The sequence below is a fragment of the Bufo bufo genome, chromosome 1, assembly GCF_905171765.1.
Source record: "Bufo bufo chromosome 1, aBufBuf1.1, whole genome shotgun sequence".
NCBI lineage: Eukaryota > Metazoa > Chordata > Amphibia > Anura > Bufonidae > Bufo > Bufo bufo.
Genome location: NC_053389.1, coordinates 805,330,874 through 805,357,218, shown reverse-complemented (window position 1 = coordinate 805,357,218; position 26,345 = coordinate 805,330,874). Strand labels below are relative to the sequence as shown.

The 26,345-nt window shown below is 50.7% G+C and overlaps 2 protein-coding genes across 2 annotated transcripts; one reads left to right on the top strand and one right to left on the bottom strand.

The window, feature by feature from the left end:
• Window positions 1-198: 198 nt before the first annotated feature.
• MBLAC1 (metallo-beta-lactamase domain containing 1) lies at window positions 199-4,373 on the bottom strand. Its single transcript, XM_040415156.1, has 2 exons — window positions 4,351-4,373; window positions 199-1,416 (listed from the first exon to the last, which is right to left on the bottom strand). Exons 1-2 carry the CDS (start codon window positions 4,354-4,356, stop codon window positions 766-768), a joined length of 657 nt encoding a protein of 218 aa, XP_040271090.1. The 5' UTR covers window positions 4,357-4,373; the 3' UTR covers window positions 199-765.
• A 369-nt stretch (window positions 4,374-4,742) lies between these two features.
• On the top strand, window positions 4,743-22,574 carry TAF6 (TATA-box binding protein associated factor 6). The gene is made up of 15 exons (XM_040415155.1): window positions 4,743-4,982; window positions 5,394-5,567; window positions 6,722-6,808; window positions 6,940-7,093; window positions 8,312-8,368; window positions 8,476-8,595; window positions 8,681-8,823; window positions 8,906-8,983; window positions 12,922-13,023; window positions 13,115-13,297; window positions 15,087-15,161; window positions 15,248-15,373; window positions 18,409-18,582; window positions 18,734-18,949; window positions 22,218-22,574. The coding sequence occupies exons 2-15, from the start codon at window positions 5,418-5,420 to the stop codon at window positions 22,431-22,433; spliced, it is 1,881 nt and encodes a 626-aa protein (XP_040271089.1). The 5' UTR covers window positions 4,743-4,982; window positions 5,394-5,417; the 3' UTR covers window positions 22,434-22,574.
• The last annotated feature ends 3,771 nt before the right edge of the window (window positions 22,575-26,345 follow it).

The window sequence follows — 26,345 nt, the reverse complement described above, 5'->3', positions numbered from 1 at the left end:
CCTCCAAACTCCCTTTAGGAGCAACCGGGGCGCTGTCGATACACCTAGAGACTCTGCTTACTCTGCAACTGCCGCGTCCTCTCTGCCTTGACAGGACCAGGCAGGGTAAACGTCATCATGCCTGCTCCTGTCAATTAAGTTCATGGGGCGTGACAGTTGCAGAGAGAGCCGAGCCCCTAGGAGTAACAGTAACGCCCCCATTGCTCCTAGAGGCTCATTTGCATATAATAAAACATTACTTTTCTCAGCAATGCGGGCACATAGGAACATGGGACCAACACAGATGCCTTCAGCTGCCAAGTGCCCATGTGACGGGTCTGCCGGTGTCAGAGGGACACATCTGCTGACAGATGTCCTTTAAGGGTCCAGTGTTGTTAGCACCTCGATGATGTCACTGGTTCTCGGCACATTGACAGGTTTCACACCAGTTTTGTAATAATATGAGATCAGGAGCTGTATCTCCACACAACTAGGTGGCCATTTTTGGGTCTTAACCACTACATAAAATGTGACTATGTAGCGCAGAGGTTGTACAATACAGTAAAATTCCTTTTATCCAGCATGTGTGGGACCTGAAAGATGCCAGGGTATGAAATATTCTAGATTATTGGATAGTTATATAAAAAAAAAAAAAAAAAAAAAAAAAAAAGCAGATAAAACCTTATGATAAGGGCAGAGAACCTCGGTGACCCTCGATCTGCACCTTCTTCTGGATTAAAGGAACTTCACTGAAAGCAATTCTAATCCCACACAGACTGATGATGTTCACGATGTCTCAGGTTCCTGGCCAGCGCGGATGACCCTGAACGGAGGACCATGTCCTGGCACAATAACATCTGCCAACCTCAAAACGGTGCTTCGACTCTTCTCCTGAATTTCTGGGTTTTCGCTAAGTTCCCTCCAACTGTCCTCATCGCCTTCTCTTTCAAAAACGTCCCCGGCAACCGCCACCATGCCAAGCGTTGTCCCAGGGACCAGGAGAGTGATGTCACTTCCTGTGTGACCTGGGGTTGGAATGACCTTCAAGCCTTCTCCCCCAGGTAAGAAGTAGGGTTCTCCACCCCGAAAGTTGTGGGACACATAGGACCCGTCACGCCACAGATCATAAGACACCAGGATCTCAGCGTTGCAGAACAGATTCAGGTTGCCCGCGTGATCGGAGTGTCCGTGCGTGCAAATCACATGCGTCACGTCCTCTGGGGAGACCCTGCGGCTCCTCAAGGAATCAAGGATGAAATCCCGGGACCAAGGGCCGGCAGTGTCCACCAGTACGGTCAGAGGGCCGTGGATGAGGGTGACAGAGCCATCCGCCTGGAAACGATCGGCACCCACGTCCCTGCAGTAACCTTCCAGCAGGATGTGAACGGAATGAGGGGTGCCAGGAATGTCGTGAGTAGAGAGCGGAGACGTCACGTACTGGGGAGCAGAAAGAGGGTATTGGTCGACGTTACAAGTATTACTGCCCCCCCCCCCTCCTGATTAATCGCACTGACGGAGTCCAGTTTCGGATACCTGGTTGTCAGGCGGCACATTCCTAGTAACCAGTAGGGTTGCCACCTTTCCCAACAAAAAATGATGGACAAGATAACAGTGGGCGCGTCTTATTTGCCACTATTGGTCACATATATATATATATATTTTAAATAAAACTTACTTTTTTCCATGCTGTGTGTTTAACATTTATTAAATCTCTATTTTAAAGTTGTCTCTCCCAAGAATTAAACCTCACAACAAAGACTCTAACCCCTGAGCCACAGAGCTCAACGCTAGCAACGGAAGGTTTTCTACGGCTCAAAACTTCAGTAGTATCCTCCCCATGTATTGTGTATGTACATATACAATGTACTGGACTCTACAGATATCTCTATATATATATATACCAGGACATTGTAAAGGAGTTTTTATTTTCTATACATTCCATGCAGAATTCCCACGGAACGGCGCCCGTGTATTGCGGGTCCGCAATACAACCACGGAGCGCACATGTTCGTGTGCAGGAGGCCTAATGGACAGCGGTGTGATTATTGTAATTTAACAATGTCCTGGGGTGTATAGAGATATCTGTAGATTCCAGTGCATTGTACATCTGAATACATAGGAAAAATACTGGTCAAGGTTTTAGCCATAGAAAATCTCCTAGCAGTGAGCTCTATAGCTCTATAGCTCAGTGGTAAGAGACTTTGCCTTCAATGCAGAAAGAAGGTTGTTGGCACTGGCGTACATACAGGGGTCGCTGTTGCGACTGGGCCCGGCAGCCTGTGGACCCCCCCCCCCCAGGCTGCTGGCAGGGGCCCCGCTGTACTCACATGTAATGGAGCGCTCTGATGGGGCCCGGCATGAAGTACAGTGCCAATTTCGGGCCCCATCAGAGCGCTCCATGCCTCCATCACATGTATAATATAAGGGGGGGGGGGGGGGGAGCGCGCACTCACTCACACCCGGCCAGGCAGTTCCCTTTCCATAGTGAAGCAGGGAAACCTCTCTGCTCTCTGCTCTCTGCTTCACTGATCTTCAGAGCTCAGGAGCTCCCCCTGCTGGCCCCACATCGCGCTGCTGGCTGTGGGAGGAGACCTGAAAGCCCGGGAATCTGCCTCCTGTCATCAGAGTAGAAGGTAAGTATGTGTTTTTTTTCTTCTTTTTTTCTAACGCTGCAGACTGGGGGCGGGGCACATATGAAGGCATAACCACTGTGAGGGGCACCTATGTGGGCATATCTAATGTGAGGGGCACATAATCTGGCATAACCACTCTGAGGGGGCACATATCTGGGCATATCTACTTTGAGGGGGCATATAACTGGGCATAAATACTGTGAAGGGGCACATAATCTGGCATTACTACTGTGAGGGGGCACATAATCTGGCATTACTACTGTGAGGGGGCACATAATCTGGCATTACTACTGTGAGGGGGCACATAATCTGGCATTACTACTGTGAGGGGGCACATAATCTGGCATTACGACTATGAGGGGACACAGAATCTGGCATTACTACTATGAGGGGACACAGAATCTGGGCATAACTACTATAAGGGGACACATATTTGGCACAACTACTATGAGGGGGCACATATCTGGGCATAACTACTGTGACAGGAACAAAGGTGGGCATAACTACTGTGAGGGGCCACAAGGTGGGCATTAGTACTGTTGCAGTGGTTGCACTTAGGGGAAATGTCCTAGATTACCCTGCTATACATTGGCATGGCTCAGTCTTCCAGGCCAGCACAGCGCCCCCTGCTGGTGATTTCACAGGGGCAGTCACCATCCCTTCCTTATATGATTATTCTTTTTTTCTCACCACAGGGACCTTGTTCTGGATCCAGCGGACATCACGCCGACGCCAGCGACACCCTGGAAGAGGTAGGACCAGGTTGTATTAGGACTGGGTGAGTGTAGACATGCATTGGGCTTAGGGCTCTTTAACACGAGCGGATGCCGTGCGGGTAATCGGCTGCGTGACAGAGCCGAGCCCCGCTCCGGACAGCAGAGACACGGAGCAGTAACAGGACTGGTAATACTCTGATCTTTTTACTACAAAATCACAGAGAGATAAAGTTGTCACCGTGATTTTGTAGTCAATCATGTCACCGCTCCGTGTCTCTGCTGTCCGGAGCGGGGCTTGGCCCTCAGTCACGCAGCGGATTAGCCGCACGGAAAGAGCCCTTAGTAAGAAAATCTGCCGCTTCTTTGTAATAAATGTTTGCACTGTGGCCCATAACACTATAGTTACAGCACTGGTAGGGGAGGTAGTGGGGGGGTAGTGGGGGGCCCCCATAGATCAGTTTTGCACCGGGGCCCCATGGATTGTGTGTACGCCACTGGAAGAAACTGATCCTGAACGAAAGTTAAAGGGGTATTCTGGTTGTTTCAAGGACAGGGGATAACTATTAGATCCATTAGAGACCCCCACGGATCTTGAGAATGGGGGCCCTGTGACCCCTCGGCGATCCCTGGAACTCCCATAGAAATGAATGGAGCAGCCATGCGCACGTGTGACCGGTTGCTCCGCTCATTCCAGGGGGGTCCCGATTCTCGTGATCGGTGTGGCTCCCAGCCGTAGGACCCCCACTGATCTAATAGTTATCCCGTTCCATACACAGGGGCGTCCCCAGGCCTACTGATAGCCCTTGGGGACGTCATAACACCGGACACAGGCGATTTCTGAGCATATAGATTTAGCTGGAGAATCCCTTTAAATGTTATGATGAATCCACCACTATTCGGGGCCACCAGTGGCACTAGCACGCTTATCCCTGCACATAAAAAAATAAGGCCTAAAAGGGGCTGATCAGGACCCCTTTAAATTTGCTATAAATCTAAACCATAAGCCTTCCCGCGCGTCTCACCTCCATCCTGCCGCTGCTCCATCCTTTTATAGCTCCAGCCTGACCGCGCCTCTACCTTCTGATTGGGGCAGACACCCGTCCATCACACTACAATCCCTCTCTCAGCCAATAACAGGACACAGGGGGCGTGTTCAAACAGCTGCGGAACTACAACTCCCATAACCCTCCACGGCAGCTCTATCCAGACTAATAGCTAATTCTACACCCGACGCAGAACGGCTGAATGTCTGTATACACAGCCTAGAGAAATAATGTAAAATGTATCTAATTATTAGAAGAAAAAAAAGGGGGGACGCACAAATGAGAAACCATGAATCATTGTCTGCGCATGCGGCAATTCAGCTCTTCGCCTGCGCATGCGCAGAGCTCTGGCTCGCAGGTCCTGGCAGATACATACTGACATCGTCAATGCTCCAAACCAGAGTTTGAGTGACGCGGCTGAGAACAGATTATTACAATGTTTTTTGATCCTGCCATGCCCCGAAGAATTGTCTAATCTTTCTTCATAGCTCCTAGGCTGTACTTACCTCGCGTTCGTGTACCGTCCTGCCAGGATATCACTGAGCTGGAGACAGCCGGAAGTTTACCCTTGGAACCGGAAGGAGTTAAGGGGACCGTACAGGAGAGCGGCGGTGAGTGCTGCAGAGCTGTAATACTGTATTATAATAAGTGTGCTGCTTATAATGGGGGAGGGGCGAATATGCATGTATGGACGGAAACTATTACTTATAAACTGCAGCTGCTGCAGAACCTCGTTTTTTTTAAAAGAAGTAGTAGAACAGGGATAAGTAACCTCCGGCACAGCAGCTGTTCTGAAACTACAACTCCCAGAATCCTCCTTTCACTTGTATGGGAGTAACAAGAAGAGCCAAGCAGGTGTGCATGCTGGGAGTTGTAGTTTCACAGCAGCTGGAGTGGCGAAGGTCTGTCACTGGTATGAAGTTCTGCAGCAGCTGTGGTCTGTGAGGAGGGCCCTCCCTGACATCACATTATAGAAAGGAAGGTGATCAGCGTCCTAATGTCTGTCCGCTTCATCCCGCCAGGCTCTCCTGACGCGCTCTCCTGCCATGGCGGAGGTGAGGAAGATTGGGAACGCCGTCCTTCCCAGCGAGTCCATGAAAGTGATCGCAGAGTCCATAGGAGTGTCCCAGATAACCGAGGAAACCTGCCAGCTGCTTACACAGGAAGTCAGCTTCAGGATCAAGGAAGTCTTCCAGGTCAGAGGTCATCCAAAGCATTGCGCTCCTCCTATTTCCCAGGTAGTAGGGGGCGTCGCTCCTCCTATTTCCCAGGTAGTAGGGGGCGGCGCTCCTCTTATCTCCCGGTAGTAGGGGGCGGCGCTCCTCTTATCCCCCGGTAGTAGGGGGCGGCGCTCTTCTTATCTCCCGGTAGTAGGGGGCGGCGCTCTTCTTATCTCCCGGTAGTAGGGGGCGGCGCTCCCCTTATCCCCCGGTAGTAGGGGGCGGCGCTCCTCTTATCCCCCGGTAGTAGGGGGCGGCGCTCCTCTTATCCCCCGGTAGTAGGGGGCGGCGCTCTTCTTATCCCCCGGTAGTAGGGGGCGGCGCTCTTCTTATCCCCCGGTAGTAGGGGGCGGCGCTCCTCTTATCCCCCGGTAGTAGGGGGCGGCGCTCTTCTTATCCCCCGGTAGTAGGGGGCGGCGCTCTTCTTATCCCCCGGTAGTAGGGGGCGGCGCTCTTCTTATCCCCCGGTAGTAGGGGGCGGCGCTCTTCTTATCCCCCGGTAGTAGGGGGCGGCGCTCTTCTTATCCCCCGGTAGTAGGGGGCGGCGCTCTTCTTATCCCCCGGTAGTAGGGGGCGGCGCTCCTTTTATACCCCGCTACTATTGCGCAGCACTTCTCCTGCTGTCCCCCGCTACTATTGCGCGGCACTTCTCCTGCTGTCCCCCGCTACTATTGCGCGGCACTTCTCCTGCTGTCCCCCGCTACTATTGCGCGGCACTTCTCCTGCTGTCCCCCGCTACTATTGAGCGGCACTTCTCCTGCTGTCCCCCGCTACTATTGCGCGGCACTTCTCCTGCTGTCCCCCGCTACTATTGCGCGGCACTTCTCCTGCTGTCCCCCGCTACTATTGCGCGGCCCTTCTCCTGCTGTCCCCCGCTACTATTGCGCGGCACTTCTCCTGCTGTCCCCCGCTACTATTGCGCGGCACTTCTCCTGCTGTCCCCCGCTACTATTGCGCGGCACTTCTCCTGCTGTCCCCCGCTACTATTGCGCGGCACTTCTCCTGCTGTCCCCCGCTACTATTGCGCGGCACTTCTCCTGCGTCCTCCTCTGCTCTGGTGGTCGTCCTTCCTCCTTTGCCGGCTGCGCCCCACCTTTCATATCCTGTCACTGATTTCCTCTTCCCTCCAGGATGCCATGAAGTTCATGCATGTTGGCAAGAGACAGAAGCTGAACCCCAGCGACATTGATTCCGCACTCAAACTGAAGAACGTAGAGGTAAGGAGGTTGGGGCACGTCTTGTGCATGTTCCGCCCCCCCCAGTCCCGGCAGAGTACTGTAGACGGCTACTTCACAGTCTCCTTCAGATACCTGTAGTAAATAGCGCTGTATCTCCTCATCTCCCACAGCCGATATATGGATTCCACGCCAAGGAGTACCTGCCTTTCCGCTACGCCAGCGGAGGAGGACGCGAGCTGCACTTCTACGAGGAGAAAGAGGTCGACCTGTGTGATATAATAAGCACCCCTCTACCCCGTGTGCCCCTTGATGTCTCCTTGAAAGGTGAGTGACCTGAAGACTAGTGAATCCTGGTGACAATCTCGGCTGGAGGGTGGGAGCTCGCAATCGCTTGTCACAAGCTGGAGAAGTTACACCTCCTGGTAGACTGCACCTAGTAGAAATGTTGTCCCTGTACACCCGAACATTTAAGGGGTTATCCAATCCTATAAACAGGTGCCCCCCATGTGCTGGGCCCCTCACATTGAATATACTTGCCCCTCTCACCCCACTCCCTGTGCTGCTCCTGGTCCCCGCACCGCCGCTGCAGCTTCTCCCTGTGCACGAATGAAAACATCTGGTGTCGGGGGAGGGGGGAGCAGCCAATGGCAGATGGGGACGAGCCTCCCTAGCATCGCGGGTGACACTAGAGAGGGTCGTCCCCGCCTGCCATTGACTGCTCAACCCTGACACCGGATGTTTTCATCCGCGCATGGGGAGAAGCAGCTGCGGCCGTGCAGGGACCAGGAACAGCGCGGAGAGCAAGGCAAGTATATTCATTGCGAGGGGACATTTTATAGGATCGGATAACTCCTTTAGGGCGGCTGTCCAGGGGTGGGGGAGATATTAGGCAGCAAATGATGAGTCTTTGAGTGGATTAGTTGGAAGCAGAAAAACTGAGGAAGCCTAAGGATCTGAGGTACAAGTCAAATTGTGATGTCTGAGCAGCTGGGTCAGAACCTCTCGCTGGTCCACAGAGGGGTGACAGGGTTATGGGTGCCCAAAGCTCCAGTAGTTACAGACCTGTCAGAATGCCCATGCTGACCCCTGTATCAGAACTGGACCATGGAAGAATGAGGCCTGGTCTGATAAATCATGTTAACATCGTGTGTGTCAATTACCTGGGGAAGATATGGGTCCAGGCTTGGTGCAGGCAGTGTGATGCTCGTGACAATGCTTTGGTGGGAAACCTTGGGTCCTGTCATCATGTGGAAGTGACATGGACCACCTACCTAACTACTGTATAGGCAAGTGCCCCTCGTCATGACAGCAGTGGCCTCTTTCAGCAGAGTAACACACTGCCACACTGCACAAACGGCTCCCAACATGACATGGAGTTCAAGGTGAAGATCCAGTCATCCTCTGTGAGATGTCCTCACCTTTCAACCCCCTGGCACTTTGAGGAGGTTTTATGTAATTGTATCCCCCAGTGTTGGTAGATCTGTTATGGTAACATTCTCCGCTGCCTACATGGTCTTATTCACACCCGTTGGTATCTTGTAGCTCACTGGCTGAGTATAGAAGGAGTGCAGCCGGCCATCCAGGAGAACCCTCCACCAGGTGAGCTATCGCATCCTCCGTCCGTATCTCCCTCCTTTCTTATATTTTGCTCTCTCACGTCTCCTTTTGATTTATTACATCACTGAATTGTATCTCCGTATCTCCAGTTCCTAAGGAGCAGCAGAAGATTGAGGCCACCGAGCCCCTGAAGGCTGCGAAGCCAGGGCAGGAGGAAGTGGGAGGCCTGAAAGGGAAAGGCCAGGGGGCTGGTGCTATGGATGGTAAAGGTGAGCGTCCTCCCGGGGCACGTGTAATCCCTTGTGTTAATATGCCTAGTCATTGACATGGCGCATGTGTCTCTGTGCCCTCTAGGAAAGGATAAGAAGACCTCCATACTAGAAGGTGCTCCTCTGAAGCTGAAGCCCCGCAGCATCCACGAGCTATCTGTGGAGCAGCAGCTGTACTACAAGGAGATCACGGAGGCTTGTGTCGGCTCCTGTGAAGCCAAAAGAGCGGTACGTAGACCTCCAGTGACGCCTCAGCTCGTATATGTATACGGCGTCTTGTTACATCACCACATTAATGGTTCTTCTGTAGGAAGCCCTGCAGAGCATTGCCACCGACCCCGGCCTGTATCAGATGCTGCCACGGTTTAGCACCTTCATTTCAGAAGGGGTGAGTATTACCTATTTTGGGGCATTGTCAGGTCTGAACATGGATGTCCATGCCATGGCAGTCTACTTGTGAAGTTGAAGTTCTCAAAGGGATTTTCCCACTATCCACAGGTACCTGATTGGTGGCGGTCTGGCGGCCTAGGCCCCAAGAATGCAGCTCCAGGAGTCCTTTGTGTGAGTGGAGCGGTGGTGCACATGTGTAACCGTTGCTTGATTTACTTACATGGGGCTGCCAGAGACAGCAGAGCGCTGTACCTGGCCGTCCCGCAGAAGTCCATGGAGCAGTGTTCACACATGTGCATCACATTCACATGGAGGACTCCAGGAACTCGGTTCCTGTGACTGCTGGGGATCTCAGTGATCAGGCACTTATCCCCTTAACCCGTGGTTAGTAGAACCCCCCATCCCTTTAAGTGCTAAGAGGTGGTCTAGATGCAGACATTGCCTTTAACGGATAGGGTTTAGCAAAATGGGGCATTACCTCTCATATCTTTAGCTCCATCTGCCTTCTGCTACTTTCAGATATACTGTAGTTGGTGTTTCAGTTCCTCTCCATTTTCAAGATCCTTTCTTTCTGTCAGTGAATGAAGCATTCGTATTTATATCCAGTGGTTGAAAACCTGCACACACCCAATACCTCTGACAGCTCAAGGTTTATTACGAGTCTTGATAATTCTTTCCCGTCCAGCTAGTTGGTTCAGTGTATGAGTCTGAAATCCAGTCTGTTCTGCTCTTTGAGGATTTTTTCCATTCACTGACAGCAAGCAGATATTTTGAAAATAGGAATCTCTATGCGATGCCTGGAAGAAATTCTTCATTAGGCAGTTCAGACTGATTACAGCGATGATTCAGGCTCTGTTCACATCTGCAGTGGAGCCTCCATCACAGATTGTGTCAGATTTGGACGGCCGGGTCGGTGCTTCCTAGGGTTGGGCGATATCAAAAATATTCCCACGATAACGATATTAAGAAATACCCATTTAGTAGAAAAAAAACACTTGGGGCCAAAAGGAGACGTTATACTGTATGGGGGCAGCCACAAGGAGACGTTATACTGTATGGGGGCAGCCACAAGGAGACGTTATTCTGTATGGGGGCAGCCACAAGGAAACGTTACACTGTATGGAGGCAGCTACAAGGAGACGTTACACTGTATGGAGGCAGCCACAAGGAGACGTTACACTGTATGGAGGCAGCCACAAGGAGACGTTACACTGTATGGGGGCAGCCACAAGGAGACGTTATACTGTATGGGGGCCACAAGGAGACGTTACACCGTATGGGGGCAGCCACAAGGAGACGTTATTCTGTATGGGGGCAGCCACAAGGAGACGTTACACCGTATGGGGGCAGCCACAAGGAGACGTTATTCTGTATGGGGGCAGCCAAAGGAGCCGTTATACTGTATGGAGGCAGCTACAAGGAGACATTACACTGTATGGGGGCAGCCACAAGGAGACGTTATACTGTATGGAGGCAGCCACAAGGAGACGTTACACCGTATGGGGGCAGCCACAAGGAGACGTTATACTGTATGGGGGCAGCCAAAGGAGCCGTTATACTGTATGGAGGCAGCTACAAGGAGACATTACACTGTATGGGGGCAGCCACAAGGAGACGTTATACTGTATGGGGGCAGCCACAAGGAGACGTTACACCGTATGGGGGCAGCCACAAGGAGACGTTATTCTGTATGGGGGCAGCCACAAGGAGACGTTATACTGTATGGGGGCAGCTACAAGGAGACGTTATACTGTATGGGGGCAGCCACAAGGAGACATTATACTGTATGGGGGCAGCCACAAGGAGCCGTTATACTGTATGGGGGCAGCTACAAGGAGACGTTATACTGTATGGGGGCAGCCACAAGGAGACATTATACTGTATGGGGGCAGCTACAAGGAGATGTTATACTGTATGGGGGCAGCTACAAGGAGATGTTATACTGTATGGGGGCAGCCACAAGGAGACGTTTTACTGTATGGGGTCAGCCACAAGGAGACGTTATACTGTATGGGGGCAGCCACAAGGAGACGTTATACTGTATGGGGGCAGCCACAAGGAGACGTTATACTGTATGGGGCAGCCACAAGGAGACGTTACACTGTATGGGGCAGCCACAAGGAGATGTTATACTGTATGGGGGCAGCCACAAGGAGACGTTTTACTGTATGGGGTCAGCCACAAGGAGACGTTATACTGTATGGGGGCAGCCACAAGGAGACGTTATACTGTATGGGGCAGCCACAAGGAGACGTTATACTGTATGGGGGCAGCCACAAGGAGACATTATACTGTATGGGGGCAGCCACAAGGAGACGTTATACTGTATGGGGGCCACAAGGAGACGTTATACTGTATGGGGGCCACAAGGAGACGTTATACTGTATGGGGGCAGCCACAAGGAGACGTTATACTGTATGGGGGCAGCCACAAGGAGACGTTACACTGTATGGGGGCAGCCACAAGGAGACGTTATACTGTATGGAGGCAGCTACAAGGAGACGTTACACTGTATGGGGGCAGCCACAAGGAGACGTTATACTGTATGGGGGCAGCCACAAGGAGACGTTATACTGTATGGGGGCAGCCACAAGGAGACGTTATACTGTATGGGGGCAGCCACAAGGAGACGTTATACTGTATGGAGGCAGCTACAAGGAGACATTATACTGTATGGGGGCCACAAGGAGACGTTATACTGTATGGAGGCAGCTACAAGGAGACGTTATACTGTATGGGGGCAGCCACAAGGAGACGTTATACTGTATGGGGGCAGCCACAAGGAGACGTTATACTGTATGGGGGGCAGCCACAAGGAGACGTTATACTGTATGGGGGCAGCCACAAGGAGACGTTATACTGTATGGGGCGGTGTGTGGTAGTGTAGGGACGCCTCTTACGATCCATCTAACTGGGGTAAAATCCTATGGACCATGGACAGTGACTGCAGTCATTACCTGAAGGAGCAGTGACATAGTCAGGGGTTATGCTAGCAGTCAGTAGTGGGCTGTCCGTCACAAAGGGCGACGCAGATGAAAACACAGAAAACACCATCAATGTAAACTATCCGTCTACCGGAGCCCAGTACACACGATATACACACGTCATGTATGTACACAGCGACCTCTCTATTTATATGCGGATCACATCACAGGTGGACACTGGAGTGAAGACACATATTAAAGAGGACCTTTCATGGGTCCAAAGAATATGACCTTTAGTAGCAGGCTGCAGGGATCTAAGTGCACTTACTATTATTCCTGGGCGCCGCTCCGTTCGTCCGCTGTGGCCCCCGGTAATTTCTCAACATTCGGTGAAAGTAGGTGGAGACGCCAGTGTCTTCCCTTCTCCCTGACAGCAGTGCTGTCCAATCACAGCGCAGAGCCAGGGAGTTTTTTTTTCTCCCTGGCTCTGAGCTCTGCGCTGTGATTGGACAGCGCTGCTGTCAGGGAGACGGAGAGACACTGGCGTCTCCTCCCACTTGCACCGAATGTTGAGAAATTACCGGGGGCCACAGCGGACGTACGGAGTTCATATTCTTTGGACCCATGAAAGGTCCTCTTTAATGTTTGTACAAAGTCTTGGTAACGTTGTCATCACAGGTTTAAATAAAGTGAAGAAAAATAAATAAAGAAGTCTGCTCGTCCCTGCAGCCGGGCTCAGCCCTCCGCGTGCGAGTGGTAATGCAGGAGGCAGAGGCCAGTGACCGGGGAACATAAGCAGGTGGAATCGGACATTTTTGAAATAGATCAGCACACATGCGACCACTCCTATGACGTCATTAAATACCGCGGTTTTTCGGAAACGGTGATATCGCCATATCGCCGCTTTTTAATATCGCGGTATATAGTGGATACCGGTATATCGCGCAACCCTAGTGCTTCCTGACACCAGTACAACGGTCGTGATTATACGCTGCTTCTGTCTCCCGCTCAGGTACGCGTCAATGTTGTCCAGAATAACCTGGCCCTGCTCATTTATCTCATGAGGATGGTGAAGGCTCTCATGGACAACCCCACCCTCTACCTAGAGAAATACGTAAGTGTGGAGAGTCACCTATGACGTTTTGTCCATCCTGTGTCTTGCATGAGCTATGTAATATACAGATCATAAATTCCCTCTCTGGTAGCTACACGAGCTGATACCGGCAGTCATGACCTGTATCGTCAGTCGGCAGCTCTGTCTCCGGCCGGATGTGGACAATCACTGGGCTCTAAGAGACTTTGCTGCCCGGCTCATAGCGCAGATCTGCAAGAACTTCAGCACAACTACCAACAATATCCAATCACGAATAACCAAGACATTCACCAAGGTGAGAGAATCATAGATATAAAGCTAATAATTCATACATGTAGGCTAAGATACACTGTGCTTCATAATCTGTTATACAGTGTGCATCTTTTCAGGACTTTTTCATCTCCTAAGGCCTCATGCACACGGCCGTTGTTTGGGTCCGCATCCGAGCTGCAGTTTAGGCGGCTCTGATGCGGACCAATTCACTTCAATGGGACCGCAAAAGATGCGGACGGCACTCCGTGTGCTGTCCGCATCCGTTGCTCCGTTTTGTGGTCCACAAAAAAAATATAACCTGTCTTTGCATTTATATTGAAGGCTGTCCATGCCGTTCCACAAAACACACCACGGTCGTGTGCATGATATAACTACTATAATACTGCCTCCTATGTACAAGAATATAACTACTATAATACTGCTCCTATGTACAAGAATATAACTACTATAATACTGCTCCAATGTACAAGAATATAACTACTATAATACTGCCTCCTATGTACAAGAATATAACTACTATAATACTGCCTCCTATGTACAAGAATATAACTACTATAATACTGCTCCTATGTACAAGAATATAACTACTATAATACTGCTCCTATTTACAAGAATATAACTACTATAATACTGCTCCTATGTACAAGAATATAACTACTATAATACTGCCTCCTATGTACAAGAATATAACTACTATAATACTGCCTCCTATGTATAAGAATATAACTACTATAATACTGCCTCCTATGTACAAGAATATAACTACTATAATACTGCTCCTATGTACAAGAATATAACTACTATAATACTGCTCCTATGTACAAGAATATAACTACTATAATACTGCTCCTATGTACAAGAATATAACTACTATAATACTGCCTCCTATGTACAAGAATATAACTACTATAATACTGCCTCCTATGTACAAGAATATAACTACTATAATACTGCTCCTATGTACAAGAATATAACTACTATAATACTGCTCCTATTTACAAGAATATAACTACTATAATACTGCTCCTATGTACAAGAATATAACTACTATAATACTGCCTCCTATGTACAAGAATATAACTACTATAATACTGCCTCCTATGTATAAGAATATAACTACTATAATACTGCCTCCTATGTACAAGAATATAACTACTATAATACTGCTCCTATGTACAAGAATATAACTACTATAATACTGCTCCTATGTACAAGAATATAACTACTATAATACTGCCTCCTATGTACAAGAATATAACTACTATAATACTGCCTCCTATGTACAAGAATATAACTACTATAATACTCCTCCTATGTACAAGAATATAACTACTATAATACTGCCTCCTATGTACATGAATATAACTACTATAATACTGCTCCTATGTACAAGAATATAACTACTATAATACTGCTCCTATGTACAAGAATATAACTACTATAATACTGCTCCTATGTACAATAATATAACTGCTATAATACTGCTCCTATGTACAAGAATATAACTACTATAATACTGCTCCTATGTACAAGAATATAACTACTATAATACTGCCTCCTATGTACAAGAATATAACTACTATAATACTGCTCCTATGTACAAGAATATAACTACTATAATACTGCTCCTATGTACAAGAATATAACTACTATAATACTGCCTCCTATGCACAAAAATATAACTACTATAATACTGCTCCTATGTACAAGTATATAACTACTATAATACTGCTCCTATGTACAAGAATATAACTATTTTTTGACTCTACTTCACTCTGGACATTTCTCTTTTTGCTGTCTCCTGAGTACAGAGTTGGGTTGATGACCGCACTCCTTGGACCACACGATACGGATCTATAGCTGGCCTGGCAGAGCTGGGTCCTGATGTGAGTTTTGGGGTGATATCACACAGTTGGGGGTTCCTGGCATCGTGTTTGATTCATACTTAATCTTGTTCTTTTTTTTCATTAAGGTAATTAAAACTCTGATTGTTCCTCGCCTACAAGTGGAGGGGGAGAGACTCCGCAACATTCTGGAGGGGCCGGTGCTCTCCAACATTGATAAGATTGGAGCAGACCACGTGCAGAGCCTCCTGGTGGTAATGTCCACTTACTGCTTCATGTGTAATTTCTTGCATACTGCCTGTGTGTGTCTGTACGAGGAGCACACTATATGTCCACACTGCTCTGTGAAGGTTCTTCTTCATCTAGGTCATGGTAAATCCTACTAATAAGTCAGAGCAACTGGACTTGTATTTTATCTTGAAGACATTTCTCCAGTCGTCTGACTGGCTTTCTTCATTACAACGGCTTTTACGAGAATACTAAGTACTGGTGACTCATGCTTCAGACACCGAGGTAAGGTGTTGATTGCATGTGCATGACTGAAGATATGGTGTGTGATTTAAAGGATAACTGTCACATTTAGACTCTAATTTTCATATATGTAGTTACTAATAACATGATATTCCAGAATCAGTTACTATTAGACTGACTTACCCCATATTTAATAAGATTCAGCCCTTAGCAACCAGTCTGCATAAAACTGCAATTTCACTATTCAGTTAAGATGGCCGCCACTGCCCTCACCCTGAGGCTAATCCCGCCTGCCCTCACTAGCCAGTAACAATAGCCCCCCAAAATGTCAGTAACCAGAGCCCTCCCCCCTAAAGGGTTAATCTCCTGCAGCAAAAAGGGGTCCTCTTACCACATGTTGCTTTCATTTCTACACTGAGCAGATGGCAGATCTCCCTTCTCTGGTCTGCGCTGCTCCAACTCTGCATTGTCCAGCTCTGCTGAGTGAGGGAGCGTCTGCCAAGCGCAGGGACAGGGAGAAGTGCACACAGCCCAGGCACTGTTATCAGCTGCTGGGGAGGACCTGGCTTTTATCATTTACCTACAGTCCCTGGCTGTCAGTAATCTGACCTTGCACGCAGCGTCCTCCGTCCTTCTATGAAGGACGGACCATGCCTAGCAACCCTATTTTAAGCAGAGGTAAAAGTAGGCAGTACAGGGAACAAAAATGTGGAATTAAAGGGTTTCTGTCACCCCATTAAACCGTTTATTTTTTTTTTCTTTACTAATATTCCCTATAGTGCGATCTCATGATACATAAGCAAATTAATCATTTTGGTTCAGTAGAATTTGCTAAAAATCGATTTTTAAAATATGCTAATTACCTTGCTACCAGCAAGTAGGGCGGCTACTTGCTGGTAGCAGCCGCATCCTCCGATGGTAATGACGCCCCCTCGGCATGCTGATTGACAGGGCCAGGGAAGGGAATCCTTCTCTGCTGGCGCTGTTAGAATTTGAAATCTCGCGCCTGCGCCGTACCTGTCTTCAATCGGCGCAGGCGCACTGAGAGGCGGCCGCTCGCTCGATCGCTCCATCCTCAATGCGCCTGCGTCGATGATGTCATCAAGTACACCCGGAAGAGAAGACGCCGGCATCGCTGGAAGGAGGCGGAGAGTCTGGTGACGTCGCTGGATGCTCGAATCAGGTAAGTATGTACATAATAAGCATGCTGCCACAAAAACCACCAACGAAATGGGAAAAAATAATTTTATAAAAATGACAGTTATTAACACTATACCACCAACGATTATTAATAATAAATCTCTTCCGGGTGTACTTGATGACGTCATCGACGCAGGCGCATTGAGGATGGAGCGGTCGAGAGAGCGGCCGCCTCTCAGTGCGCCTGCGCCGATTGAAGACAGGTACAGCGCAGGCGCGAGATTTCAAATTCTAACAGCGCCAGCAGAGAACGATTCCCTTCCCTGGCCCTGTCAATCAGCATGCTGTTAAAGCAACCCTAAATTAGGGCATTTTAGATACTCTGGTGTTCCGGATCAATGTACCCCCCCCCAGGGGTTAATATCCACGCGTGGCTGAGAGACTGAACACTGACACAGACGTTGGTCAAAGCCATCTCTAACTTTATTTAAATCAGGTAAGCCGTATTATACATCTTCAGAAGAGGGCAGTCCTCACTGAGGCTTAAACATTGTTTCATTGGTCAAAAAGGAAGAAGAGATAAGAGAGAGGAGATTATACACCTGCATCTGCGCAGTGAGTACCACTTTGGAATGTGAACTAATGTAAACATCTCGTTACCATCGCCATTTGTTAATGGCGGACAATCTAACAATAATACTGCATACGTCATATGTGACACTTCAAAGAGGTGCTTCTCTATAGGCAGTGAATAATATATATCATCAAGCCATATGATTGGCTTACGCATCTCCACCACACTCTATGGGACACCTGCAAGAAGATGCGATATCAGACACTGCCCGCAGCCCTTTGCCCCCCCCTCTCTCTCCTCTCGAGCCTTGAAACATAGAGAGGGGTGGGGGGGGAGGCACTTGGAAAAGAAAAAGTTTAACTCATTACAGTCCTAGATATACAAAACATAGAATAAAATTCACACATCTTTAACAATGCCGAGGGGGCGTCATTACCATCGGAGGATGCGGCTGCTACCAGCAAGTAGCCGCCCTACTTGCTTGTAGCAAGGTAATTAGCATATTTTAAAAATCGATTTTTAGCAAATTCTGCTGAACCAAAATGATTCATTTGCTTATGTATCATGAGATCGCACTATAGGGATTATTAGTAAAGAAAAAATAAAAAAAACTGTTTAATGGAATGACAGAAACCCTTTAAGGGGTAATTGAATACACAGTGAAAAGTTTTTAAAAAGGGCCACTAAGGAGATATTAATCACCACAATCCAATACTCGGTTACGACAGTTATCCTTTAAGTTCCTCGGGTGAGGTGTTAGAACTGCATTGTAAGTGGCAGACACCAGTCGGATGACTTGCGAAACGACTTCAAGTTTAAATACAACAATTCTAGGTGCTCTGACTTAGTACTGCCGATGCTCCTGTGTTTCTTCACACGCAGATGTGTACACATCTCAGTTGCCTGTTGCCACCACTAGGGGCGATCTGTTTCCAGCTATCGATGGCTTTTATCGATCTTGGTGTAAGGTGCATACAGGCCTTGTGGTGAGAACCGGCAATTGTTTAACAACTTATAAATGGTGAAGAAACCATGGCAGGCCTCTGCTTGATTTCATGCTCTGTGTTGCAGTACATTTTGCATGACTAATTCATCTTCCTGCAGAAACACTCCGCCCCGGTTCTGGTGAAACTTCGCTCTCCTCCGGACACTCCCGATGCATACCGGACAGATTATGGTTTTTTGGGCCCTACGCTCTGCTCTCACGTGATGAAGGCCAGGGCACAGAGCACCTTACAAGGACCACAGGTCAACAGAACCACCCTGACAGTGACCCAGGTAACACTTATGTTACAATATAGTATCTCCCTGGGAAGAACATGTAGCCCGGGGAAGGTTTACGACGGACTCTGACCCCTAATGATGTATTTTTTTGTGTTTCCTCTCATCCCCGTCTTCCTCTCTCCGTCTCGTCTTCTCTTTCTCTCAGCCACGTCCTACTCTCACTCTCTCTCAGCCATCCTCCGGCTCCATCACGCCATCCCCTCGTCCACCAGGAATAATTAAGGTGCCTGGGTCCTTGACTGGGTCCTTGACTTTGCCAGTACAGACCTTAGTGAGTGCACGTTCTGCAACTCCCACCCAGCCGTCACCACCACCCACCAAGTACATTGTGGTGTCTTCAGCCGGGAGCAGCGGGACCCAGGTAACTCCACATTGTCTCATCTTTGTTTCTACATCTCTCCATCATGTAGTTGACTCTCCTCACTGCTGTATTGACCTTTTACATAAAATCTTTGCTGTGTTTTTCCTCTGCTCAAACACTTCTCCGTTTTACTGTAGATCTTGCTTATTCCTCTCCTCCTCCTTTTGACTTCCATGATCTCCTGTCCCTTAAAGGGAACCTGTCATCATACTAGATGGTTGATGAGAACTCCCTGTGAAATCACAGTAGTCCATGTCAGAGGAGTCCCGGTCCTTCATGAGCCCCCTCTGCCCCACCTTCGTTATCATTGGTGGGTGGAGAGAGAGCTAGAGCTCATGAATTACTCACGACACTTCGCAGGCAGCCATGACTCTTCACTGGCATGAGCTGCGATGACTAGAACAAGTTCTCAGCTGCCACCTAATAGTAGCTCATGAGTAACAGTTAGGCTCCATCCACACGTCCGCAATTTCGGACCCACTCATTTCTATGGGGCAGCACTTCCGGGTCCGCACTTCCGTTCCGCAAACAATTAGAACATGTACTATTCTTGTCCGCAATTGCGGACAAGAACAGACATGTTCTATTAGTGCCGGCAATGTGCGGTCCGCAAAATGCGGAACGCACATTGCTGCTTTCCGTGTTTTGCGGCTCCACGGATCCGCAAAACACGTTGCGGACGTGTGAATGGAGCCTTACACTTTATGCTCCCTTCAGTTGACGACCGGTTCCCTTTAGCTCATTGTGCTCCTACTGCTCCACGCCTTACATTTAGTAATTGTTTTTTAGGAATTGTATGCACTTTCCATCCTCTCAGCTCCTTCTGTTCTGTCATTTCTGTCTGCCCCTCCTTTAAACCTTTGTATATCTCTGACATTGCATCTTAGCTCGCTCCCCTGGCTCGCTCTTTCTTTTCATCATTTTAGGATCGTTCAGTGTTCTCTCTCATTTCGTTCTTCACTCTCTTTAACTCACTTTGCCTTCCTTCATTTCCCCTCCTTACTAGCTATGATTTTCTAATGATCCACTTCTTTGGTTCGCTCTGTTTCCCCTCTCAGCCCTTGTTTGGTTCTGTCTATTCACCCTCTCAGCCCCTCCTTTGGTTTGCTCTATTTATCTTCTCAGCCCCTCCTTTGACTTTCTGTTTCCCCTCTCAGCCCTTGTTTGGTTCTGATTTCTCTCCCACTTAGCCCCTCCTTTGGCTCACTCTATTTCCCCTCTCATCCTCTTCCCTCTCTCATTCTCTTCCCTGTCTCGCTCTGTTTTCCCCTCTCGGCCCCTCCTGTGGCTCGCTCTGTTTTCCCCTCTCGGCCCCTCCTGTGGCTCGCTCTGTTTTCCCCTCTCGGCCCCTCCTGTGGCTCGCTCTGTTTTCCCCTCTCGGCCCCTCCTGTGGCTCGCTCTGGTTTCCCCTCTCGGCCCCTCCTGTGGCTCGCTCTGGTTTCCCCTCTCGGCCCCTCCTGTGGCTCGCTCTGGTTTCCCCTCTCGGCCCCTCCTGTGGCTCGCTCTGGTTTCCCCTCTCGGCCCCTCCTGTGGCTCGCTCTGCTCTCCCCTCTCGGCCCCTCCTGTGGCTCGCTCTGCTCTCCCCTCTCGGCCCCTCCTGTGGCTCGCTCTGCTCTCCCCTCTCGGCCCCTCCTGTGGCTCGCTCTGCTCTCCCCTCTCGGCCCCTCCTGTGGCTCGCTCTGCTCTCCCCTCTCGGCCCCTCCTGTGGCTCGCTCTGCTCTCCCCTCTCGGCCCCTCCTGTGGCTCGCTCTGCTCTCCCCTCTCGGCCCCTCCTGTGGCTCGCTCTGCTCTCCCCTCTCGGCCCCTCCCGTGGCTCGCTCTGCTCTCCCCTCTCGGCCCCTCCCGTGGCTCGCTCTGCTCTCCCCTCTCGGCCCCTCCCGTGGCTCGCTCTGCTCTCCCCTCTCGGCCCCTCCCGTGGCTCGCTCTGCTCTCCCCTCTCGGCCCCTCCCGTGGCTCGCTCTGCTCTCCCCTCTCGGCCCCTCCCGTGGCTCGCTCTGCTCTCCCCTCTCGGCCCCTCCCGTGGCTCGCTCTGCTCTCCCCTCTCGGCCCCTCCCGTGGCTCGCTCTGCTCTCCCCTCTCGGCCCCTCCCGTGGCTCGCTCTGCTCTCCCCTCTCGGCCCCTCCCGTGGCTCGCTCTGCTCTCCCCTCTCGGCCCCTCCCGTGGCTCGCTCTGCTCTCCCCTCTCGGCCCCTCCCGTGGCTCGCTCTGCTCTCCCCTCTCGGCCCCTCCCGTGGCTCGCTCTGCTCTCCCCTCTCGGCCCCTCCCGTGGCTCGCTCTGCTCTCCCCTCTCGGCCCCTCCCGTGGCTCGCTCTGCTCTCCCCTCTCGGCCCCTCCCGTGGCTCGCTCTGCTCTCCCCTCTCGGCCCCTCCCGTGGCTCGCTCTGCTCTCCCCTCTCGGCCCCTCCCGTGGCTCGCTCTGCTCTCCCCTCTCGGCCCCTCCCGTGGCTCGCTCTGCTCTCCCCTCTCGGCCCCTCCCGTGGCTCGCTCTGCTCTCCCCTCTCGGCCCCTCCCGTGGCTCGCTCTGCTCTCCCCTCTCGGCCCCTCCCGTGGCTCGCTCTGCTCTCCCCTCTCGGCCCCTCCCGTGGCTCGCTCTGCTCTCCCCTCTCGGCCCCTCCCGTGGCTCGCTCTGCTCTCCCCTCTCGGCCCCTCCCGTGGCTCGCTCTGCTCTCCCCTCTCGGCCCCTCCCGTGGCTCGCTCTGCTCTCCCCTCTCGGCCCCTCCCGTGGCTCGCTCTGCTCTCCCCTCTCGGCCCCTCCCGTGGCTCGCTCTGCTCTCCCCTCTCGGCCCCTCCCGTGGCTCGCTCTGCTCTCCCCTCTCGGCCCCTCCCGTGGCTCGCTCTGCTCTCCCCTCTCGGCCCCTCCCGTGGCTCGCTCTGCTCTCCCCTCTCGGCCCCTCCCGTGGCTCGCTCTGCTCTCCCCTCTCGGCCCCTCCCGTGGCTCGCTCTGCTCTCCCCTCTCGGCCCCTCCCGTGGCTCGCTCTGCTCTCCCCTCTCGGCCCCTCCCGTGGCTCGCTCTGCTCAGCCTCTAGACTGTTTCTTGACTCTGTATTTTATTTTAGCTCTTGGCCATCATGTTTTTACACTGACTGCCTCCATCCTGCCTTTTTTTTTTTTTTTTTTCTGTCTTCAGCTTCCTCCCATTTCCCCATTATTCGCACTTGCTGGTATTTTGCTTCCCGTCAGTCTCCTCCTCTTGTAGCTTTCTTGGTTTCACTCTCCTCTCACCAACTTAGTGTAGCTTTTTACTCATTTTTGTAATTTTATTTTTTTCAGGTTCTCACATCCTCCTCCCCATCCACACCCTGCCCCCCAGGGGTCCAGCCCATTGTGAAGCTAGTGTCAGGAGGTCAGAACAGTGCTGTTAGTGGTTCCACCACCGGGGGCAGTAGTGGAATGCAGAAATACATAGTTGTATCTCTTCCACCTGCCGGAGAAAGCAAGACCCCTCAACCCTCCCCTCCCCCTTCTGCAGAGACCCCCGGCTTGTGACAAAGACTTACTATGACGTGTATGTGGTGTGTGAGAGCAGGTGCGAGAGTCATAATGTTGTTGTGTTCGTTCATTACAAGTGTTTATTTTGTGGAAAACTATAGATTGAAACATCTTGTTAATAAAACATTTTTTAAAAAGTTTCTTTATTTGCATTCGCACACACGCTAAAATTCTACATAAACTAAATTGTCTACTGTAACGGAACGCCTAGCACCCCGACCGGGTGCCTCCGTTGATAGATGCTCCTAGTGCTTCCAGAGGACTCCAAGCACTCCACTTGACACCGTCAGCACTGCAGACCCTACGAACCACCGAAGCTTGGTGGAGGTCTCGCCGTCTCCTACCCACCCTGGACCTACGACAAGGCTCCAGGCTCCAGTGGGTGAACCTCTCCTAAATGCAGAGAGCAGGAACCATGAACAAGCTCTTACAAGAACTTATACTCAGGGGAGTATTATGATATAGCAATCCCCAAGAGTGTAGTTATCCCATCCCCCAAACATGAGCCAAGACTTCATGAAGGTATAAAAACAGGAACTCTCTTTTATTTTAACACACAAGCATTTTATACACATCTTCCAACAAGGTTACCACCCACAGGGTTTTGTGAAAACAGCCAATAACCACGTACAATACACTCAGACACTCCCACACAAAATCCTCTCCTCTGCCCGTGATAGAATTACCTCACACTGGGTTGATGCAAATACACAATATCCTCTGTCCTGGAGACAACCGAGAAGTAATTTAATTATCTCTCAGGACAAAGGACATCGCCAATACACACAGAGAGACAATGGAACAGACCTCCCTACTCAACGTATACAATGTCCCACCCTTTTCAATACACAGACATTTAACATCCCAAAATGGCACGAATTAGACCAGGAGTTCAAGTTAGTCCAAGTCCTTTGTGAACAAATGAGGCCTGGCTGATGAGAGGGCCCATAATCCTGGGGCAAGAGCCTAGTAGCCAGGCCCCTCCAAAACCCAGTGTCGAGGTTGGTTTCGCCACACATCTTCCCCTCCCAGGGAAGACTAACCAGATACCTGACCTCACGGTCAGTACCTGAGTTAGTCTGGCAGTCCAACCACAACCCAATACTGGACCTGTTGAATTTTGGGGCCTGGCTCTGTTCTGTATGTCCCCAGCTGTTGAGTGGGCATCTGCGACTCCTTGCTTCCTTGTGGTTCTCTAGCTTGGAGCTGTAGGTACTTGGTGGGCAGAGGCCGACTGCGCTCTGCCCAGATGCCAGCTCTTCCGCTGGGGTAGCCTGTGGGAAGTCCGGCTCTGAAGAAGAGGATAGGGGAGGGCAGAGGCCAGCGGCGCTCTGCCCTGATGCCAGCACTTCAGCTGGGGTGCATGGTGCCAACTCCTGCTGGGTAGTTAATGAACGGTTAGGGCAGAGGCCAGCGGCGCTCTGCTCTGATGCCAGCTCTTCTGCTGGAGAGGGGTCAGTGGGGTTTAAAGCCTTACCCACTACCCTCAGTATTGGGCTGGGAGAGAGCTGTGGAGGGGGGCTATCACTTACCCCCTCCTCTGGATACCCCATCTGCCGCTGGGGAGAGAGACCAACTGTCTCCTCTCCCTGTAGAGTATACTGCCGCTGGGTAGTGAGACCGGCTGTCTCCACTACCAGTGATTCTGGTTGTTGCAGAGATGAGGGACCGACCATCTCCTCCCCCTGGACTCCCAGTGGCAGTTGGGGATCTGGGCCGCCTGCCCAGCCACCCTGTTGGGACGGTGGAGTGACTACGGTCCCATCTCCACCTGCCGACTGGGGTTCCTCCCAGTACCAGTCTATGAAGTCCCCTACCTCCACAGTTGGTGAGGAAGTAGGGGATACCTCAGCTGTGACTTGCCAGGGGTAAGGCTGCAGGTCTGGGCCTGGTATCCAACTGTCTTGTATCTTGCGCTGGGCTTGAATGGAGCGAAACAACTGTTGATAATCTTGCTCCAGTTCCCACTCCCTTTGGACCAGAAAGGTCAGATCTGCCCTCACCCCACTAGTTGTAGGCCAATTGTGCAAGTCCCACCTGTAGTCAGTAATGTCCCAAAATCTAGACCAGGGGTAGGCAACCTCCGGCACTCCAGGTGTTGTGAAACTACAACTCCCAGCATGCATACTTACTCTGTTCTTCTCCGAACCCCCATAGAAATGAATGGAGCATGCCGGGAATTGTAGTTTCACAGCAGCTGGAGTGCCGAAGGTTGCTGACCGCTGATCTAGACTCTTCTGTGCTCCCAAAGTCAATGTCTTCAAAAGACTCCCACAATAAACCAGAGCAATTATATTCCTCACCTTCGGGCTTGGCGTACTCCTCCATCCATGGAGACTGTCGTACTGTGTCCCACCATAGTGCTTGGTAAGCGTCATCCAGCCAGGTTTCCTGCCATACCAGTGTCTCAAGCTCTGACACCCACTCCGTCAATGGTTGCTCTCCCAGTAGAGGTAGTCGCAGCGCCAATCGCATTCGCAATCTCTGCTCCTCACTGGGAAGACTCTCACCCCTCCGACGCTGCACGTCCTCCAGGGCCTGGTGCCATACGCCTTTCCGCTCGGCATCCCTGTAATCCAGGTGATCTTCCTCATGGAATGCTGTGCAGGAACCAACGGCATCCATATTGCTGTAGCCAGGGGCGCTGTACGGATACTAGCGTTGCCCTCAATTTTGTAAATCCACGAACGGTGTCTCCGAGCTGCTTCTCCTCACACTAGGACGTCATCCCACTGCTTGCCACCAATGTAACGGAACGCCTAGCACCCCGACCGGGTGCCTCCGTTGATAGATGCTCCTAGTGCTTCCAGAGGACTCCAAGTACTCCACTTGACACCGTCAGCACTGCAGACTCCACGAACCGCCGAAGCTTGGTGGAGGTCTCGCCGTCTCCTACCCACCCTAGACCTACGACAAGGCTCCAGGCTCCAGTGTGTGAACCTCTTCTAAATGCAGAGAGCAGGAACCATGAACAAGCTCTTACAAGAGCTTATACTCAGGGGAGTATTATGATATAGCAATCCCCAAGAGTGTAGTTATCCCATCCCCCAAACATGAACCAAGACTTCATGAAGGTATAAAAACAGGAACTCTCTTTATTTTAACACACAAGCATTTTATAAGCATCTTCCAACAAGGTTACCACCCACAGGGTTTTGTGAAAACAGCCAATAACCACGTACAATACACTCAGACACTCCCACACAAAATCCTCCCCTCTGCCCGTGTGTCACGGATGGTGTACAGGAAACAAGACAATAATATAAACAATGACTTACTGGATCCACAACTAAGGAACAAAAGGGGAGACCCCTGCAAGAGACCTGCCGCTCTCCCTTATTGCTCAGCCTATGCGACCACCCCAAAGGTGGATGGGCGCATATCCACGTACCTCGACTATCTTACACCTGAAGACCCTACAATAGTGAGGGGACACGACCACCGGCTCCCTACACAGACACGGAGGGAGTCAGGGTCACCTGGATCCAGAAAACAGAAAATCATAAATATATAAACAGAACTTATCTTGCAGACGACTGGGGACTGTGGACTGGGAACAAGGAACAGCATGCACACACACTCCAGGAAGTTGTATAAGCCGCACACTACTGCATTCTGGGGAGGAACTTAAAGGGCAGCAATCAGTCCAACAGCATGACAGCTGAGATAGACTAACGAGATGAGAAACTAAACCAAAACAAAGAAATTCAAGGAGGAGGATCTGAAAGGCTCCTGTCAGAGCTTCTCAACTGTCTGGCTGTGACAGTACCCCTCCCTCTACGAGTGGACTCCGGACACTCAGAGCCCACCTTCTCAGGATGGGACCTATGGAAAGCCCTGATGAGACGAGAGGCCTTAATGTCCGTCACTGGGACCCACATCCTCTCCTCAGGACCATAACCCTCCCAA